The sequence below is a fragment of the Suncus etruscus genome, chromosome 19 (assembly GCF_024139225.1).
Source record: "Suncus etruscus isolate mSunEtr1 chromosome 19, mSunEtr1.pri.cur, whole genome shotgun sequence".
In the NCBI taxonomy this organism is placed as follows: domain Eukaryota; kingdom Metazoa; phylum Chordata; class Mammalia; order Eulipotyphla; family Soricidae; genus Suncus; species Suncus etruscus.
Window position 1 is genome coordinate 28,659,672 of NC_064866.1, and position 20,531 is coordinate 28,680,202.

General features: G+C 51.3%; 2 protein-coding genes across 2 annotated transcripts in view; one reads left to right on the forward strand and one right to left on the reverse strand.

Moving 5' to 3' along the window:
- Positions 1 to 20,531, forward strand: part of LOC125997363 (glutathione S-transferase Mu 2-like) — a 436,713-nt gene that overhangs the window by 337,389 nt on the left and 78,793 nt on the right. The gene's annotated exons all lie outside the window — the stretch shown is intronic.
- Positions 1,565 to 12,723, reverse strand: ALX3 (ALX homeobox 3). Its single transcript, XM_049765825.1, has 4 exons — positions 12,441 to 12,723; positions 6,106 to 6,425; positions 2,148 to 2,276; positions 1,565 to 1,873 (listed from the first exon to the last, which is right to left on the reverse strand). Exons 1-4 carry the CDS (start codon positions 12,718 to 12,720, stop codon positions 1,565 to 1,567), a joined length of 1,038 nt encoding a protein of 345 aa, XP_049621782.1. The 5' UTR covers positions 12,721 to 12,723.

Sequence of the window (20,531 nt, forward strand, 5' to 3'; positions counted from 1 at the left end):
TGTGTGTGTGTGTGTGTGTGTGTGTGTGTGTGAGAGAGAGAGAGAGAGAGAGAGAGAGAGACAGGCTGGGGGAGTGTGTGTGTGTGTCTGTGTGTGTTGGGCTGTTTGTGCCTGGAAGAGGAGGTACAGGCTGGGGGAGGCTGAGCTCCTGCAATATGGTTGTGCTTACAGGGAGGGTGGGAGGCACAGGCTTGGTTAGGGTTTTTTTTCCCCCTGTCTTCCCAGCTGCAGAGATAAGGCAGAAAGTGGGGGTGAAGGCTAGAATGGGTAATACTCTGAAACCACAAGAAAGGAGAGTCCTGGCTTTTGTCTCTGCCCCCACTACTTACACAGTCTCAGAGGACTGTCTGGGGGAGGGAGGGGGAAGCAGCTGCCCCACCCCCGCCATTCTGGGATCCCGGTGCACTGAGAGCTCAGATCAATTAGTGGGCCCCCCAGACTTTCATCCCACTTTTCCCCATGGTTTTTAAGTTCCAATCTCAGCTTGCCCAGGCCCCTTCCTTCTCGAACTTTCCCTTCCTATAACTCTGCCATCTTAGCATCATTACTACCAGACAGTGAAGCCAGAGCACTTCTAACTTCCAGGTCCTTGCACAGACCAACTTCACGGTTCCATGCCTGACAGGTCACTGATCTGAAAAATAGTGCCACCTTTATTTTGATGGGCAGTGATTTTTGTTATTGTTGTTGGTTGTTTTACATAAAAGTGGGGTCACGGGGCATCAGGTAGGGCATTTGCCTTGCACAAGGCCAACTTGGGTTCAATCTCTGGCACTCCACATGGTCCCCTGAGCCCACCAGGAGGGATTCCTGAGCACTACCGGGTGTGGCCTCAAAACAAAACAAGGACAAAATAGTGGGCTCAGGGGACTCAGTCTGTAAAGCTCTTTTTATTCTTACCAATGTCCAATGGATGGATTAGTTAATGAGGCCTTGATAGTCCGACAACATAGCTCTGACCTGATCCCATGGAAATATTTGTTGATTTCTAATGGGATTTCTGTCCTCATAAGGAGGAGCTGACTCCATATCATGTTTGAGGTGGGACAACAAGGAAGGAGGGTGACAACGCAGCCTATATGGGCACCTCCTTTCAAACCAGTGCTGCTGCCAGTCCGTTGGGTGCTTGCCCTCTGGTGGCAGCCGGAACAAGTGCAGTCAGTCCTGTGCAGGCCCGGGAGTTTTAAGGCATTAGGCGCTCATGCTGTTCCTGAGTTCCCTCCAGGAGCCCATCAGAGAGCTGTTTCAGCCTTTGGGGTGACCAGCAAGGGTGGATCAAGCCTTCCCCCAGCCTGGAGTTTTGGAGGAGAACCAGTGTGTGGCAGGAATGCTTTGAAGCCCCTTTCTCCTGGGCAGCCCCGCCTTGCTCTGCGGCTGGTTGCTAGTGGGAGGCAGAGGGTCCCTGCTGTTCAGCCCGGGCCTCCAGGAACCATCTGGGGCTGGGGAGCAGAGGTGTGTTCAGACTCTCTGGCATCCAGGCAGGGGTGGGGCGGGAGCAGCAGCGGGGCACAGGAGAGGGGCCGGGCGAGCAGCTTAGCCCACAAGTCCACACTGCCACGTTAGCTCACGTTGTCCAGTTCAGCAGGCCGGGTGGTTCCTTGGGTTTCACCCTGAGCGAGACGAGGCTGGGAGACTTATAGTCGCTGTCCGGGGAAGGCTCAAAGCTGTGGCTGCTCAGGGCAGGGGAAAAACCATGGAGGGAGTAGACGCCGGGATGGGCTCTGGGGGAGGCTGGTACCCCCATGAAGCTCGCCATGTTTCCATGAGAGTGAGAGTATGGAGACATGCATGGGGAGGGAATGCCCTCTGGAGACATGAGGCAAGGACCCCCGGGGCTCCCAGATCCTGGGCTGGGCCACAGGGAGTTCTGCAACTGCAAAGAGAGAAAAGTGTCATGGACCCCAGGCTGAGCTCCTCAGCCCCAGGGATGCTCTGCTCTGCCCTTAAACTTCCCAGAAGTCTCCTCTTTGCCCCCTTCCTTCCCCCCAACTCTGACTTTGACATGTCAGGAAGCCCCTGCTCCCCATAAAATCCTCTGGTGGTCCTTATGCACCAGCTTTCTCCATAAGCGCTTTCATTTATCACTGGGAGGAGGAGTTGAGCCAGGGACCACAGAACCCAAAGCAGTCCCCATGGAGGACTCTCACCTGGGGGTGACTGTCCGTGCGGGGCAGCACAGAGATGTTGTAGGCTGACGTGAAAGGGTTTCGCCCCTCCTGCACCTTACCATACCGCTCACGCTTCCGCCACTTGGCTCTGCGGTTCTGGAACCAGACCTGCCCCCAGAGAGAAGTTAAAGCAATCCTGAGGCAGTTCCTGCAGCAGAGGCAGCTACTGGGGGGTGTGGGAGGGGAAGGTTTGGGACTATTCCTGGCTCTGATCTCAGGGGTAACCCTGGGTGGTGTGGCTGTGCTTGGGTGGCCATCATCACATGCAAGGACAGAGCCTCGCTTCTGTCCTTGTTTTTCAGCCGCTGAAAAACACTGGAGGGTTTTGAATCATAGAACTTAGAAATCTACAGTTTTCAGGGGCCAGAGCGGTGGCGCAAGAGGTAGGGTGTTTGCCTTGCATGTGTTAACCTAGGATGGACTGTGGTTCGATCCCCCGGTGTCCCATATAGTCCCCCAAGCCAGAAGTGATTTCTGAGCACATAGCCAGGAGTAACCCCTGAGTCACCAGGGGTGGCCCAAAAACCAAAAAAGCAGAAAAAAGAAAAAAAATCTACACTATTTTCAGTGCCCTGGGAAGGCCTGAAGGAAGGTCCAGACTTGAGAGTTTATGGGCCCCATGGAACCTTCTTGCTGCTTCCTTCCACTACCAGGCTGAGTCACACTGTCTGGCTTTCCAGTCTAGCCATGCAGGAGTCTGTGGCCCTGAGGGCCCTGGCTACTTTCCCCTGGGGAGAATGAAGGCTCTGGTGTCACCCCTTTCTAGCCTACCCGCTTCGTGGCATGGGAGAGCTGAGGGCTGGTGGGTCTATTCCAGTCTTCCTCCTGCCCAGGTCATTGGGGCTCCCTGAAAGTCAGCCTGAGCTCAGCCTCCTCGTACCTCATCTCCAGTCCACAGCTTGGTCTCCCTTTTTCTGCTCCCCAACTTGCCCAGGGCAGACCCTGCTGCCTTGTTGTTTTGAATCTGCACCCCACCACCACCATTACAGGCAAATCTGCTCTGGGCACCTTCCACTAGACTCCCCGAATACCTGGAGCTCTCCTTGTACTTGCCACTTCCTATCATTGTTGTCTTATTCATAGGGTCTCTGCCCTTCACGTGGGACACTTGGCTGTCTGGGCTGCACACGTTGGGTTTGGCATATGCCTATGACTATGACATTTGTATGTGGTAGTGTGTGCAGTTTATGATTTTATAGTTTAATAAATGGGGGCCACACCCAGTGGCGTTCAGGGGTTACTCCTGTCTCTGAGCTCAGATATCACTCCTGGCAGCCTAGAGATCATATGGGATGCCAGGGATCGAGCCCACTATGCTATTACTCCAGCACCATCATTTTGGGGGGGTTTTGTTTGTTTTTGAGTCACACCTGGTGATGCTCAGTGGTTGCTCCTGGCTCTGCACTCAGAAGTCACTTCTGGCAGACTTGGGGGAACATATGGAATTCCGGGATTCAAACTGGGGTCCGTCCTGTATTGTCTGTCCTGTATTGGCCGCGTGTAAGGCAAACACCTTACCACTGTGCTATCTCTCTGGCTCCTTTTTTTTTTTTTTCCAGCACCTTCATTTTTCTTTTTTCTTTTTTTTTTTTTTTTTGTTTTTTGTTTTTGGGCCACACCCAGCGTTGCTCAGGGGTTACTCCTGGCTGTCTGCTCAGAAATAGCTCCTGGCAGGCACGGGGGACCATATGGGACACCGGGATTCGAACCAACCACCTTTGGTCCTGGATCGGCTGCTTGCAAGGCAAACGCCGCCATGCTATCTCTCCAGGCCCTCATTTTTATTTTTTATTGCTTTACCTTTTTTTTTTATTTGTTTTGGGGGGGGGGCCACACCCAGCGGCACTCACGAGTTAGTCCTGGCTCTGTGCTCAGAAATCGCTCCTGGCAGGCTCGGGACCATATGAGATGCTGGGGATTGAATCAGAGTCCACCCCAGGTTGACCACATGCAAAGCAAATACCTTACCACTGTGCTGTCCCTCTGGCCCCTCTATCTTTTAATAATTAAGTGACTGGAGAAAGCTTTAGGAGAAAGTTTATCACTGCAAGGAATTGGTGGAATAAAATGAGGGAGAACACTGGGGCAATGGTGGAGGGAAGTGGGCACTCCAGTGAAGGATGCGGTGCTGGAATCCTTTAGGTATGAAACCTATGAAACACTGCCATTATCAATAGTGTAAATCACAATGCCTAAGATAACATTTTCATTGAATAAATAAATCTGTCAGACTCTAGGCAAGACATTGGTACTATCAAAACCAAATGAAACCAAACCAAACAATCTACCTGCTTTTTAGGGATGTAGGAGGGAATCAGGATAGAAGGACGTCTGTGTGTGTGTGTGTGTGTGTGTGTGTGTGTGTGTGTGTGTGTGTGTGTGCTCACACACCCCACTTCATTGTGGCTGTCTCTATTTGTGTAAGAAGCAGGGCCCTGGCACATAAGAAGGGGCCTGCCCACTCCCCAGACCCTAGACAAGTGTGTGCATGGCCTGTCCAGGCCAGAGCAGAGGCTACCATTTACCCAGCTGCCTGTCCTGTTTTTTTTTTTGTTGTTGTTGTTTTGTTTTTGAGTCACTCCCAGAAGCACTCAAGGGTTACTCCTGGTTCTACGCTCAGAAATCGCTCCTGGCAGGCTCGAGGGACCATATAGGATGCTGGTATTTGAATCATCATCCTTCTGCATGCAAGGCATATGCCCTACCTCCACGTTATCTCTCTAGCCTTGTCCTGTCTTCTTTATTCTCTGTCCTGTGGCCAGACAGCCAGAACAGCCCACACTCTCCTCTACCCTCCCAAAGGCCCGGCCTCTGTACCTGCCCCATGTAAGCTTTTCCTCTTCTGATAGAGGAAACATTCAAACTCTAGGGCAGCTTCCAAACCTGGGGCATTCGCAGACCCCATTATGCCAGGGTCTGAAGGCTAAGAAGATTGGGACACATGCCCCATAAATACAGGTGTCTGTGGCCAGCTAAACTCAGTTCTCGACCCATCGTGGAGGGAGGGGAATTTTGAATACTGGGCCAGAAGGCAAGAGGGTCCACTGATGGTAGTCTCTTCTGGGTACCACTTGAACGGCATGCCAGGACCCCACAGAGAAGGGGAAAAGAGTCCCAGTGCCTGGTGCCCAGGCTGAGTTCTGCTGTGGGCTGCCTCTACAAAATGGCTTTTTGCCTGCCTGAGTTTGGCCAGTCAGTGCCTTTATGGCCTCCCCACAAAGTTCTGGAAAGTATTGCACAGGGTAGCTGTCATGAGCTCTGCTTTTGCTCCAAGTCCTCTATGGTTGGGGGTAAATCTGCTCTGAGGTCCCCTCAGTAGCCCAAGTCTCAGTCCTCTGCCCTGCTTCCGGAGCATGCATTCGAGAGCAAGACTATGCTAAGACGGCTCCAGCCTAATTGGTTACTAGCTCAGTCACCCCACCCCTTTCTGGATTTTCAGGCTACCAATTTTCCTCGGAGCCTTCCTGTCTCACTCTTCCTGCACAGTGAATCTTTTTCATTGTCAGCATCAGCAAGTTTCAAAGATTCAGCAACACCTCCCCCCCACCCAAAAAAAAGATGACACTATCAGGCCAGAGAGATAGCATGGAGGTAGGGCATTTGCCTTGCATGCAGAAGGACGGTGGTTCGAATCCCGGCATCACATACGGTCCCCCAAGCCTGCCAGGAGCAATTTCTGAGCATAAAGCCAGAAGGAACCCCTGAGAGCTGCCGGGTATGTATGATCCAAAAACCAAAAAATAAATAAATAAATAAATAAAAAAGATGACACTATCACTCTCTTCCTAAGCTGAGGGAGAGGGAGGCAGAGCTAGGACTGTCAGGCCCAAGGCAGCATCAGGTTCCCCCATGACTGGCAGCCTGTGGGAGGAGGGCCTCCCCATTCCACTTCCCGAGGTAAGGAGGATCGAGAGCCCTGCGGGCTGGGGTGCCTCACCTGAACTCGGGCCTCCGTCAGGTCTGTGCGCAGAGCCAGCTGCTCACGGGCATACACATCAGGGTAATGGGTTTTCTGGAAAACTTTCTCCAGTTCCTCCAGCTGGAATGTGCTGAAGGTTGTGCGGTTACGGCGCTTCTTGCTCTTGTTCTTGACTAACTCCATCGAGTCAGGGAGTCCTGGTGACAAGGGGACACGCAGACTGGCCAGGCAGGGGCCTGGGGAGCCCTGCAAGTTTGAGGAGGGTCCGTCCCTTGGGCCCCCTCGGCAGTCCAAGGGTAACTGGGGGAAGCTGGCAGCTTTGGCAGCCTTCTCCTCAGCTGCAATGGAAAACACAGAAAGGAGGGTGAGAGCGGAAGGGGGGGGGTTGTGAGTGGAATGGGGTGAGGGGAAGTTGACGCCTCGTTCCATCCCCCTTCCTTTCTAGACAGTCACCCTCCATGAGAGCCTTCGTGCTGTACCTCCAGCTGGGGAGGGGACCCTGGGGAGCTGTGTGCTCTGTGGTCTGGGTGGATCCTCCGGGCCAGGACAGAGGGGGGTTCATTTCGGGGAAGTGCTTGCTCTGTGGCAGAGCATCCCCCAGGGTGTGGAGGTGCCAGGATTGGCGCCACCGTGGCAGAACCAAACTCTGGGATGTGGGGGGGGGGTTGGCTCCCCACAACAACCCCTGCCAGGAAGCACCCACTTGTCCTCCACTCTCCAGGCCTTGACTCTCATGTTTTAGCATCTCCATGTGTGTGTTAGACCCAAGCCAGCCCGAATAGGGCCCCTTTGGTTGGTCTTACTAGATCTCATTCTCTGAAAGTCTTGGAGTCAGGTCAAATCTCCTCCCCTAGCCCTGAGGTATGAAGCAAGCCGGGGCGAAGAAGCTTCCAAGAGCTGTGGTCTAACGCCCCCCAAGATTGTAAGAGACAGGCTGGGCTTGGGGGAGAGTCTGCTGGGTGGGGTGGGAGTGGGGGCCCCTGTTAGCACAGAGCACAGGCCCCAACTTCATCACCACAGCCTCATAACCACTTCTCCTGGAGTTTCTGACAGCTCTCCGGAGTCCCCATGGTGGAGATGGGGACCCGCTGGGCTGGGATCAGTTCCCAGCAGCCCACCCTATAAATTTCCCCTTAGAAGCAAGGGTGGGGGTGGGAGGTAGGGATTGGGGAGTGGTGAAAATAGGTCACCTCAAATGTCCTCTCCAAGTCTCTTCCCTCTGGCAAGCACCCCCAGCAGAGTCAGCATGAAATCTGTTCTCAACAGTTAGCCTGGGCGCCAGGAAGATGCCCCCCACCACTCACAGCCCCTTTCCTGGCCCCACCCCCACCATCTTCAGAGGGGGCCTGGCCTCTTGTACCAGGATCTCCTTCCTGAGTGCCATGGTGTTAGGACCCAGCGCTTATCTGGGGCACAGGGTTTTCTGCCAGTCTGTGATGTGGAGGATGAGAAGGCAAAGACTGTCTTCATCAAGAGAGGGTCATTGACTTCCCAGGAAAACCCAGGCTCTGAATTAAGTTCCTCAGCCTGGGGGTTTTTTTGGGGATGACAGTGGGGGTCACCAGAAGGCATCCAGTCCCCACCCCATGCTTTCTTTCTTTTTCTTTTTTTTGGTTTTTGGGTTACACCCGGCAGTGCTCAGGGTTACTCCTGGCTCTACGCTCAGAAATCACTCCTGGGGCCCGGAGAGATAGCACAGTGGCTTTGCCTTGCAAGCAGCCGATCCAGGACCAAAGGTGATTGGTTCAAATCCCGGTGTCCCATATGGTCCCCCGTGCCTGCCAGGAGCTATTTCTGAGCAGACAGCCAGGAGTAACCCCTGAGCATCGCAGGGTGTGGCCCAAAAACCAAAAAAAAAAAAAAAAAAAAAAAGGAATCACTCCTGGCAGGCTTGGGGGACCATATGGGATGTCCGGATTTGAACCACCGACCTTCTGCATGCAAGGCAAATGCCCTATCTCCATGCTATCTCTCCAGCCCTGCCCCCATGCTTTCTGGTTCTAAGGGTACTTTCATGTGGTAGAAACTTGGGATCAAAATGGAACCTGAGAACTGAAAACCATCCCAGACTCTGGAATGTTCTTCATAGACTGCAAATCTGGGCAGAAGCAGGAATTCTGAGGTTCTAGAGAAGTCCTGTAGGACTCTAGGCAGAAAAAGGGTAAGACTGTATACAGGATAGGGTCTTGGGGAGCATCTGCATCACTGTAGATGGCTCCCCAAAATTCTGGACAGGTTGTTTCTCCCAATAAAGTCTGTCCAGAAGAAGAGACAGGGTCCTGGACGGGCTCCCCTACACTCCTACTTCTGAAACTTCATCATAAACACTCCAAGAATGGAAGCAGGGATGGGGAGGGGGGACTTCGCAGTACAAATGCTCACGCCACACACACCTTCACGGGCAAGCCCACTGACTTCAGCTCTGGCTGTGCCTGGAACTGGAGCTGTCTCCCCTGGTCTCTGCCTCCACCTCCTTCCTTAATCTGCCTCGAGTGGGGCAGAGGCATTTCTTTCTTCAGAGAACAGAGGTATGCCTCCAAGAGTGCCTAACAATGTCTGGAGGTGCGGGCCAACCAGAGTCCAGTGAGGGAGTTGGATCAAAAGGCGCAGGACCAGGTCAGGCAACACAAGAAGCCCCCCACGCGCCATCCCCCACCCGCTGCAGCTACAGAACTGAAGGTCACAGGGAAAGAAAGACTGAAGCTGTACAGGACTTAGCATAGGTAGTCGTTGCTGTGGGCAGGAAGGAGCAGCCCGGTGGGGTGCAAGGTGGAGAAGGGTTGGTGCTTCTGTGAGAGATAGGGATCCAGGGGCTCCTCCTGGGTGTCCGTGGAGCGCACAACCGTTATGCTGGGATCAGGAGCTCAGCTCAGCCCTTCTAGGTGGCCGCGCGCGGCTCTAACTCACTCTGACTCGGTTCTCAGCACTTTCCCATCCCAGGCAAGCTGCCGAACCGCTGGCAGTGGCTCCCGGGCACTAAGGCAGTCCAGCGGCGGGTGGTCCCATCAGCCCTGCAGTTTCTGCAGTTCCATCAAAGGCACCATCCACCAAATGCACTGTTTCCTCCTCCTCCTCCTCCTCCTCCTCCTTCTTCTTTTTTTTTTTTGGTTTTGGTTTTTAGGTCACACCCGACAGCGCTCAGGGGTTCCTCCTGGCTCTACGCTCAGAAATCGCTCCTGGCAGGCTCTGGGGACCATATTGGATGCCGGGATTCAAACCACCGGTCCTTCTGCATGCGAGGCAAACACCCTACCTTCATGCTATCTCTTCGGTCCCGTGCCTCCTTCTTCTTTGCTGCCCGTGGGGTGTCTCTGGCAATTTGAGGGGTTCTCTGCGCCCTGGGCTCCTGAAAACTGGCCTTCACAAAGAAGCTGCATGTCCAAGTCCCCACATCCCATGCAGCGGTGCCGGGGAGATCTCCCTGGGCCTCCCGGCATGGGTGGGACGCCCGGGGATTGTCATATTGTCCTATTCCTCCAGGGCTTCGGGTTCGGTTCTTCCTGCTCGCAGCCACTCCACTCCGGGAGGGAGCCCCTCGGACCCCTCTGGGCTCCCTCTGGGCTCCCTCCAAGCTGGGCCCAAGGACACAATTGGGCCCTTGCGCTTCCCCAGCCCGCAAAGAGCACGCACATTCTGCAAACGACGAAGCTCCAGAGCCTCGTGCTGGGCCAAACGTGGGACAGGCCACGCGTGGGCTACCTGGCCAGAGACCCTGACTGCCTGCCGGGGTATCGGAGAGCATCGTGTGGAAGCAGCTGGGACGCAGCTGCGTGTTCACTGGGCTGAAGTGGCACTTCCCAGGGTCCGTTATTTTATTCGTTTTATTTATTTATTTATTTTTTTTAGGGTCCGTTATTTTAAAAAAGCGAAATAAGGCGAGTTCCCACTTGGCTTGCTACTTTCCTCCAAAGAGACTGATGGTTCTGATAACCTGAGACCCTCTGGTACCGACCCCTAAGTGGCTCGGCTCCGTTGTGCAGCTCACCGAGGCCTGCTGGCCATAAAAACCTGGGTGATCGCCGGCCCACCGCCCAGCAATCAGGACCAATCTGTTGAGGAGCCGCTGTGTTTCTATTAATCGAAATCTTTCTCTGCCTGCACCCCGGGGTGCTGGGAATCATAAGCAGCGTCTGACTGAAGTGGAACTGGGCTCGGTCGTTGGGAAGGCCGTTGCCTTTCAATCCCCGATACCTCTCCCGGGCCTTTACTGGAATCTTTCGTTCCTTTCTCCTGGCTTGCTTTGAGTTGGCACTTTCTTCTATTAGGGTGTCCCCTTTTCTTCTTTCGTTTGCATCTCATCTTCGTTCTCTGCCGCTTTCTCCCTTGATCCACTTCGTCCTATCCGATCCGATCCTCTGCCGGCTCTTGACTTTTTTTTTTTTTTCATTCGTTCACTTTCTGGACTCTCTTCGTTCCTGCCGAGGCAGCGCTCTACCTCTCGCTCAGTCCTCTCCTCTCCCTGGCCGGCTGCAAGTTCGGCTCTGCGGCCTCCAGCCTCTATTTGGTGATCTTTTGCGCTCTTTGCATTTCTTTTCTTTTCTTTTCTTTTCTTTTCTTTTCTTTTCTCTTCTTTGCATTTCTTTTCTTCTTTTTGTTTTTGTTTTTGGGTCACACCCGGTAGCGCTCAGGGGTTACTCCTGGCTATACGCTCAGAAATCGTTCCTGGCAGGCTGGGGGCACCCTATGGGATGCCAGGATTTGAACCACCATTTGTCCCTGGGTCAGCGGCTGCGTGCAAGGCTAACTCCCTACAACTGTGCTATCTCTCCGGCTCCCTCTTTTGCATTTCTTCTGAGACTTTTCCTTCTCTGACTTTGATCCCCAAGGGATCTTAAACGCCCCATAGGCTCGCTCTTTCGCTTGCTTTCTTTCTTTCTTTCTTTCTTTCTTTCTTTCTTTCTTTCTTTCTTTCTTTCTTTCTTTCTTTCTTTCTTTCTTTCTTTCTTTCTTTCTTTCTTTCTTTCTTTTTTCTTTCTCTCTTCTTTCTTTCTTTTTTCTTTCTTTCTCTCTCTCTTTTCTTTCTTCTTTCTTTCTTTCTTTCTTTCTTTCTTTCTTTCTTTCTTTCTTTCTTTCTTTCTTTCTTTCTTTCTTTCTTTCTTTCTTTCTTTCTTTCTTTCTTTCTTTCTTTCTTTCTGTCCTTCCTTTCCTTTCTTTTCTTTCTTTCTTTCCTTCGTGCAGGGCTGGGAGTCGAGCGCGCAAAGCTGGACCAAGGTGCCCAAGTACCTGTGTCCCCGGCGATGCTCAGGGCGCTGCGCCGGCCGCCGTCGCCTGGCAGGGCAGGAGGGGATCAGAGGAGCCAGGGCAACTGCTTCTCATTAAGTCCCAACTGTGGTTTTTATCAGGAGAGCCGCTTTTAAAGGGTTCAGACACGCAGCAGCTCCGAGGACTCGCTCATTTCCTCCGCTGACCTCCCGCACACCTCTCTACCCTCCCCGGCACATTCCCACCACCCGGCTGGGCCCAGGCCCCGCAGAGACCCGCTAGGCGCCAGCCGGGCGGAGACAGCTCGGCTTTGGGGGCCCCCATCTCCGAGCGCCCCTAAGCCGCGGAGGATAGCTTGGGGACCCCTCAGGGAAGGCACGGGCAGCGGTTCCCGGACACCCCAGCGCCGGGGCGTCGGGGCTGCTTGGCGACCCAGCTGGGATGCTCCGACCGACCGACCAACGTGAAGGCCAGGTCAGTCTGGGAAATCAGAAAACCGTTATCTGGGAGCCGGAGCGTTGGTGCAAGCGGTAGGGTGTTTGCCTTGCATGGGCTAACCTAGGACAGACCTTGGTTGGATCCCCTAATGTCCCATATGGACCCCCAAACCAGGAGGGTTTTCTGAGCGCATAGCCAGGAGTCACCCCTGAGCGTCACCGGGGGTGGCCCAAAACCAAAAACCAAAACCAAAACCAAATAAAAATACCGTTATCTGGCATTGGCCCTGTGGCCCCGATGCAGCTGGACCTGCTGCCCGGCATCTTGTACACAGGCTGCGCGCTGCCCGCTGTGCGCAAAGCCCGGCCTGGGAATGGAGTGTCCCGGGGAGGCCAGGCCGCAGTCCCTGGGGGGCTCCATACACAAAAGCCCCTGGTCTTGGGGCCACACACAAGGGTTTGGGGTGACTCAAGGAGCCCAAACCGACTCGGTGTCCATCCCTTGGCCCATCCCGGCCGTTCCACCCAGTTTGCAGCCTGCTGCGGCCACCCGGCCTTGGAGGGCCTTGGCCAGCGCTTGCAAAGCTCGAAGGAGCGCTCGCCTCGAGGGCCCCAAAAGTAGAGACAGGCAGAGATGGAAAGGAGTGGAAGAGGCCCTAAGCACCCCAGGAGCGTCAAGGAACTGAATAGGCTGCACCCCGCACCCCGCATTACCTTCCGCGGGTCCCTCGTAGAAGTTGCTGCCGTTGAGGGCCGGTCCAGCTCCAAGGACCTGCTGCAGGTACTTGGCGGGCGGCTTGGCGGGCTCGGGGAAGTAGGGCTCCAGGGGTCCGCAATTGGGGAAAAGGGTCAGCCTCGGACCCCGGGGAGGTGCAGGGTGCAAATGGGGTGCAGTGGCGGGGGTGCCTGGTTCTCCTGGAGAGTCGTCCCCTGCAGCCGCATAGGGGCCAGGTCCGGGCCCCACGGAGAAGGACGCACAGCGATCGGGGTCCATGCCTCCGATTTGGGGCGCCTAGGCCGCCGAGGCTCCGGGGCTCGCGGCCTGTGAGAGCCCGCCAAAGGGGAGGGACCTGGGTTTGGAGGCGCGGAGCCCCCGGGAGCGGCGCGCGCCGCGGGAGGCGGAGGACAGGGGAGGGGGGCCTTGCCTCTGACTTAATGCTGGAACCATCCACGTCACGTGCATCCAGCGCCGGTTAACCCCTCTCAGCCCGGAGGCCTCCCCCTATCACCCCTATTAGCCTCTTATCCTAAACTTTTGCAGATCAGGGGGTCCCTTTTTGTCTGCCCACCTTGGGAAGAAGCCCCTTATTTAGAGTACTCTTGGCATCCATTCTGTAGGAGCCTGCCCCTAAAGGGGGAGAGGCCATTGAAGCAAGTGGGGACTCCTCTTGAGTTCCCAGCACACAACCTCCCCCGAAACTTTTAGGCCTGGTCTCCAGGCACCATCCAGAATTGATGGTAGGACTGATCTGGGACTTGCCTTCATCATGCTTCCTTCCCGCAGGCGGAGAAATTACCTCCTTAGAAAGCTGGGGAGTCTCTGTTTCTCCCTCGGAGAGAAGCTTTCTTCTCTCAAACTGGGCATGGTGTTGGGTGGAGCAGCTCCTGAGACCCCAGTCCCAGCATGGGCGCTGTTGGATTTACTGTAGGACCTGCCTTTCTTACCGTCCTTAAAAAGAGACTTTCTCTTGTGCTCCCCGATAGTTCTGGCTCTGGAGCTAAGCAAGCAGAGAAAACAGGGAGACTGGAAGTCTCAGGCACTCTGGGGGTCAAGTGGGGTGCTGCAGAGACTACCCTGGAAGCAGGTGGACAAGACCACCAAAGGATTTTGCTTTTGAATGAGTGCATGTTCTTTCTGGACAAATGTCCTTGTGGTTTTTGGGGACCTGGGATCCCTGCAGAGAGACTGTCTAGTTTCAGACCTCAGAACTGCTGCCACCCTCTGCCATTTTAGAGGAAAGAGGACATGGACTGATGGGGCTCCCCAGACAAAGGGAAGCTGAGATAGGCTAGTAGTAGCTTAAAACTGGAAAGAGAGATCATAGTATAAAAGTTAAAGTGCTTACTTGGGGGGCAGAGTGATAGTACAATATTTGTCTTGCATGGGTGTTTGTTTTGCATGTAGTCAACTCAGGTTCTTCAAGCCTCAATTTCCCAAATGGTCCCCCAAGCCAGCCAGGAGTAATTCCTGAATGTAGAGTCACACCACCACACCACCGAGTGTGATCCAAAAATGAAAAAAGAAAGAAAGAAAGAGAAAGAAAGAGGAAAGAAAGAAAAAGAAAGAAAGAAAGAGAAAGAAAGAGGAAAGAAAAAGAAAGAAAGAAAGTAGAAAGAAAAGAAAGAAGAAAGAAAGAAAGAAAGAAAGAAAGAAAGAAAGAAAGAAGAAAGAAAGAAAGAAAGAAAGAAAGAAAGAAAGAAAGAAAGAAAGAAAGAAAGAAAGAAAGAAAGAAAGAAAGAAAGAAAGAAAGAGAAAGGAAGAAAGCTTGCCAATAGTCCTGGCACCCCATATGATTCCCTGAGCACCTCTAGGAGTGATTTCTGAGCACACAAAAATGCAGCTGGAGAAATGACTCAAAAGATCGAGAATACACTGTGTATTTTGGAGCCTCTGGCTCAATTTCCAGTGCATGATCCTCAATCATCAGCCAGAGTAACTCCCACCAAACACAGAGCCAGAAGTAAGCCCTGAGCACCAATGATGTGCCCTCTAAACCAGATAAATAGATGATTGACAGATAGACAGACAGACAGACAGACAGACAGACAGACAGACAGATAGATAGATAGATAGATAGATAGATAGATAGATAGATAGATAGATAAAGAATTCCTGAAAAGAGAAGCAACCGACATCTACCTAAGCTTGGTGGAAATAACCAATGTACTGCTTCTGTATTTTCATATCCAGTGTTTAATTCTTGGTGCTCCAGAAATGAGTGAGAGGGGCCAGGAGGCAGACGTCATTTGTATTTCATTTAAATTCTCAATTTTTAAAGGAATCTGAGAGGTCTGGTGTGAACACCTCCCTCTTCCGCTGGGGGCTTAAAGGAGGTTTCTTGGCTGTCCTCAGCCCGGGCTGGGTTGTAAATCAAGGGCAAACAGGAACCAGAAGCCTTGCATCTCACGAGCAGTCATTAAGCCATTATTAAACATACCGTCACTTCTCTGAAGCATTATTGGTTTAAACACCACACTGGAGGCATTAGGGCCATTAGGGCCTCTAATCACAGACTGCAGATGGCTTAGGAGGGAGCACCTGGGTTGATGTTTCCAGCCAAGAGAGAGGCTCCGCTCGGAATTAAGCTTTCTCTTTGGCCTCACCAAGTTTCCCAGATCTAGTTGACTCAAGGTTTGGGCAGCCAACTTACTGAAATTTTTTTAACCCATGATTAAGTGTTTTTAGTAAAAACCTTTTTCTCTCATCAGTATGTGGTTGTGGGTATTAATTTTTGAGGAGGACATCAGTATCAGTCCAGTGAAATGATTCTCAGAAAGTTATCAAGCAGCTGATTTTGTGATTAATAAAAATCTGGTGAAAGGTGCAAAGAGACAGCCCAGTGGATAATGAACTTCCTTGCTCGTGGCTGAGCCTAGTTCAACCACAAACACCTCAGATGGTTCCCCCAAGCACTGCCAGGAGCCAATTCTCAGGAGTGACCACTGAGCATTGCTGGGTGTGAAGCCAAATTAAACAAACAAAGTAAAAGAGAGAAGAGAAAAGAAAAAGTCTGAAAAGTAAAACTCTGATAGTACAGTGGTAAAATGTTTGTCTTGCATGCTCCTAACTTGTATTCAATCCCCCATGCCAGGAATGATCCTTGAGTGCAGAGACAAAATAAGCCCTGAGTGTCACCAAGTGTGGCCCCAAAATAAGCACCAGCTCCCCAAAAAAGAAAAGAAAATATGCCTTAAGGAAACCGACAATGGCAGTTTAAACATGCAACCTGATTTAAACACATGTTGCCCTATGTGATAATCTTCCCAAGCCCCATCTGGTTTTCTTATAAAAAATGATAGGAAATTATAGTTTTCTTATCATAAAAACTTACATTTTGAGGGATGTGCTAAAGAGCTGATGGAGGATCATTAGAAACCCCAAGAACAGCAGCCCCAGATTTCTAGGTTATACCCCCAAATTGGTGGAAGGTTCCTAGCTCCACACTTAATGGGTGGAATTTAACAGAGAGCCTAAGAGATTCACCCCCTCTCAACCCCTGGAGAAGCTTCTAGTCTTTCCCTCTTGCAAGCCTAAGCAGAGGGATTACGTTCCATTTACATCAGTTTGATCTCTCTCGGGATCATGCAACTTGAGGGACTCCTGAGCAGGTCCTACCCGCTCCATCCTGCCCTCCCCAGATTTCAAACTTGTTATAATCTGGGAAGAATTTGACAGGACAGATATGTAGGAAGCACACAAATGACAACCTCAAAGCTCTTTGTTGTTTTTTGTTTGGTTTTGTTTGGGGGTTATACCCAGCAGTGCTCAGAACTTACTCACTTTATGCTCAGGGATCACTTCTGGTGGTGCTTGGTGGGGGGAACCTTAAATGGTCACAAGGATTGAGCTAGGGTTGGTCACATGCAAGGCAAATACCTTAAGATGTGTACTATCTCTCTGTTCCCCCACTTCAAAGTTCTTAAGTTCTTTGTAGAAGATCTGAGAAGTCATGGAGTATCTACCAAGGGGCCCCCATTTTGTAGATATAAACAATAATCAACAAGGAGAGGTTATCAGATAGTAGGCTGATGTAGTCTAGGTTTTATTTAATCTACTGATCCCAAGATGGAGGCACAATTATGATCCCATTTGGGCTGAGAAAGATGCTGAGGCCACCAAAAGGAGCCCTTTTGTTTCAGTTGGACACAGGTACTAAGAATCAGAGCCAGAAAAGATAGTCTCCCATGAAACCTCAACCATCTTTAGTTCACACAGTCAATGAATCAGGGCACATCCCCTTTGGTTCAGAGGAAAGTCAAGACTTATTCTCGGAAGGGAAGTGGAGACTCGGATCAGAGCTGGTCCCTGAGAGGGCACAGGCTGCCTTTACAATTCCCAGGTCCCTGCCAGATGCAAGCACATACCTGTAGTGGTGGACGGGACAGCACTAGGGTCGTTTGAGACTAAATGAAGCACAGAGGATTTTAGGAGCCTGCTCACAGGTAGGTGTGGGGCTGAATTTCAAGAGAATGAGTTAGTTCACCATTCATGTTGTGTCATCTCCAGTTGAATTAGAATGATTGTCACCAGTTTATTGTCCATAGAATATATAAGAGGCCAACAGGATGATACAGATACTTTTAGGTGTTATGATGCAAACGTTTTTTACATAATCATTTTAGGATGAGAAGGAAAGGGGGGGGGAGAGAGAAAGTTCATTGGAATAGTTGAGTCCAGTTTAATCGCCAGCACTACATACGGTCCCCTCTAGGAGTAATCTCTGAACACAAAGCCAGGAGTAAGCTCTGAAACAGTTAGGTATATTTTCCTTCAGCTCTCCCCAATATCTCCTGTTATTTCTCTGCAACTGTTTTACTAATTAATTCATTCTTTAAATAGGAGAACCTTCTATGATGGGTGTTTGCTGGTCTTGAAAAAGAGAGAGAGAAGAGAAAGAATGAGAGAAAGAGAGAGAAAAGATGGAGAGATAGACAGATAGACTCCTGCCTCTGAAGGCACACTTAGCTGGAATGGAAGTCACTCCTCCACAATGAGAAAACTCGACATTGGGACATGAGTTAGAATGGAATTTAATCTGTAAGCAGAGCTCCTGACTTCTTTTGTCTCAAAGACTAAGTCAGTTCTTGAGATAGGAAAACCTGGGTTCCTTCTACTGCTTCACTTTTCAGCTTCTTTCATCATTCTTTCGGTTGATTTTGTTTCTGTGCAGTGCTTGGGGCCTACACCTGGCTGGGTGCTCAGGGGACCAATAATGATAGGGACAAAACTTAGGGCTCCTTCATGCCTAGCATGCTCTCCTGCCCTTTGAGCTGCTTCCTCAGCCCTGCTTTTCATTTCCAATAGCCCCCAGCCCTCACCACATGAAGGTGGATGTTCTTCTTTGTTTTCTCCCAGTGGCCATCCAAAATGGGTTGAACAACAGAAGAGCTATGCAGTTTCAGCTCTGACATTTGTGTGACATGTTCAGATTTCCTGCCAGACAGGAAGAAAAAACTCAAGGGCTTCCCCAACCCCCCTTTGAAGGGAAGATAGTCAGCATCACTTTTGTCCTGTTCAGACTAAAATCCTAATTTATCCCAATGAAAAATCTGGGTTTGGGAGCCCTAGAAGATTGTTTCTCTTTAGTGACATTCTTTCTGGAAGGTCAGGCTGAGGAATGGTAAATAAACCTCTGGATCCGGAGCTTCATCCTCACCCGTGTTATTTAGAAGAAAGAAAGAGAGAGACTTACGCGGTGGGTGCCAAGACAACTTGGCTGTGATTCTGACCATTCAGGCTGAAGTTTGCACTTTCAGGCAAAATCTCTAGGTTGTTTAGGTACAATCTTTCCCTTCTTCCATTGATTTGCTGTGTCACTGGGAGAGTCACTTAACATTTCTATATCTCAGTTTCTCCCCCCCTGAAAATTATGAGAAGCCAGTTGCTGGTTCTACTTCATTAAAATGAAAGAAATGGCGTTTAGACAGATGTTTCCTTTTCTTTTTGTTCTCTCTCTCTCCTTTCCCCTTCCCTTCCTTGGGTGATGTGTAACCAGGGGCCCTCCACTTGGCTGGGGCTTCCCACTATTAGCTTTGGTGCTGGCAGAGGGTCACATGTCATCAGAGTTCACTCCTTTGCTTGCACACATGCTCACTTGGGTTCACTCTAAGTGGAGACCCATCAGATATGATCGTGGGGCCCATTGTGGCATGCTCGGCAAAGGTCACACTTCTTCAAAAAAATTTTTTTGTTGCTGTTTTGGACCACACCAAGAGTGCTTAGGGATTACTACTCCTAGTTCTGTGCTCAGAGAGCACTCCCAGTGAGCTCAAGGTACCATATGGGATGCCAGGTATCAAACTGAGTGAGCCACATGCAAGACAAGTGCCTTATCTGCTATATATATTTATCTTGGCTACTGTGATGGCATATTTTTAGTTGTGTTTGTGTCACACCCTATCTTTGGTGCCCAAGCACACCTGGCTGGTATGCACTAGAAATTGCTTGTGGCACCAGGAATTTCAGAAAGCAGAGTTGCCAGGATATTTCTGGGCACTCCAGAGACTGAATTCATGACCCTCCAGTTGCAAGGCAGGCTTTCTATGCCACTGTGCTATTCTTTTTGTTTGTTTGTTTCATATTGCTTTGTTTTTGACTCACACCCGGCGGCACTCAGGGGTTCCTCCTGGCTCTACGCTCAGAAATCGCTCCTGGCAGGCTCAGGGGGACCATATGGGATGCCGGGATTTGAACCACTGGCCTTCTGCATGCAAGGCAAACTCTCTATCTCCATGCTATCTCTCTGGCACCGCCACTGTGCTATTCTTTTAGGTCAATAGGATATCTTTTGAGCATGACTCCAATGATTCCTAGTCCTCTGTGCATTCTCTCTGTCTCTTTTCTAGACTTAACTTAAACTGGGGTAGCCGCTAAGAGACAGAGCCATTTGGCAGTGTCTTGAGGTCTATTATGTCCTCCTCTTTGTACTGGACTCTCAGCATGTATGGGTAAACAGTTCTGTGGCCAGTGCTGATGAAGACCATAGAGAAGGCTTGTAGAGGGGCTTATGATAAACTCATGGTGTGAAACAGACAAGTGCATGTTTTTTTTGTTTTTTGGGTTTTGGGCCACACCTGGCGGTGCTCAGGGGTTACTCCTGGCTGTCTGCTCAGAAGTAGCTCCTGGCAGGCACGGGGGACCATATGGGACACCAGGATTCAAACCAACCACCTTTGGTCCTGGATTGGCTGCTTGCAAGGCAAACACCGCTGTGCTATCTCTCCGGGCCCACAAGTGCATGTTTTGACTTCTTGATAATACTGACATTATAATCCATCAATTACTTGTGCCTATCAATTAGCATTTACTGATGCCTACTGTACGCTCCATTGGCGATGCCCAGGGATTACTCCTGGCTCTGTGCTCAGATATCCCTCCTGACAGGCACAGGGGACCATATGGGATGCCGGGATTCGAACCACTGTCCATCCTGGATTGGCTGCTTGCAAGGCAAATGCCCTACCACCGTGCTATCTCTCTAGCCCCTAGATGGGGCTTTAGCAGGGACACAGAGGTCATGCTGGAGAACACATCACATTGATGAGAGTCAAGAAGCCCAATATGGTGGACTTGGAAAGCAGGGTCTGGGCAGGATAGAGGGGTCTTCAGTGATTACAAATGATCCCTGGAAGAACTCGGGAAGGGGGTATGGGGGTAGGATGTCTCCAAGGCATCAGATGAGAATCTGCTAAGGTTGGATAAAACAGGGACCTTACCAGGAGGAGAAGGTGGCCCCAGGCCCTGGGGTGTCCCCCTCCTGGGTGGGGAATACCAGGGCTCACACCTAGCAGACAAACTCACAGGAACTGAGAAAACAGCAGCAGCAGAAGAGCCAGTTGAGGTGCTCCCCTGAGCTTGGCAAGGACAGAAGGGATGGAGGTAGTAGTGGCCACTTTTGAGGGCCTTCGTGGCAGAACTTTGGCTCATCTCACTGGGAATGCTGGCCAGGGTACCCCTTGAACTCATTTCAGCAGGAAATCCATTGGTTCCAGAGTGTGATTCCAGATTTGTTATTTTATAGGGCTAACAAGTATGTAATTATCACATTTGGGGCCCTCCTAAGGAAATGCAAACATCCCCCCCCC

What these genes read in the sequence shown, in the direction of transcription:
- ALX3 (XM_049765825.1), bottom strand. Translation starts at nt 12,720, where the DNA reads ATGGACCCCGATCGCTGTGCGTCCTTCTCCGTGGGGCCCGGACCTGGC. An exon ending in TGACGGAGGCCCGAGTTCAG is followed by an intron (nt 2,277 to 6,105) that starts GTGAGGCACCCC and finishes CTCTGGGGGCAG; the next exon opens with GTCTGGTTCCAGAACCGCAG. An exon ending in GCACGGACAGTCACCCCCAG is followed by an intron (nt 1,874 to 2,147) that starts GTGAGAGTCCTC and finishes CTCTCTTTGCAG; the next exon opens with TTGCAGAACTCCCTGTGGCC.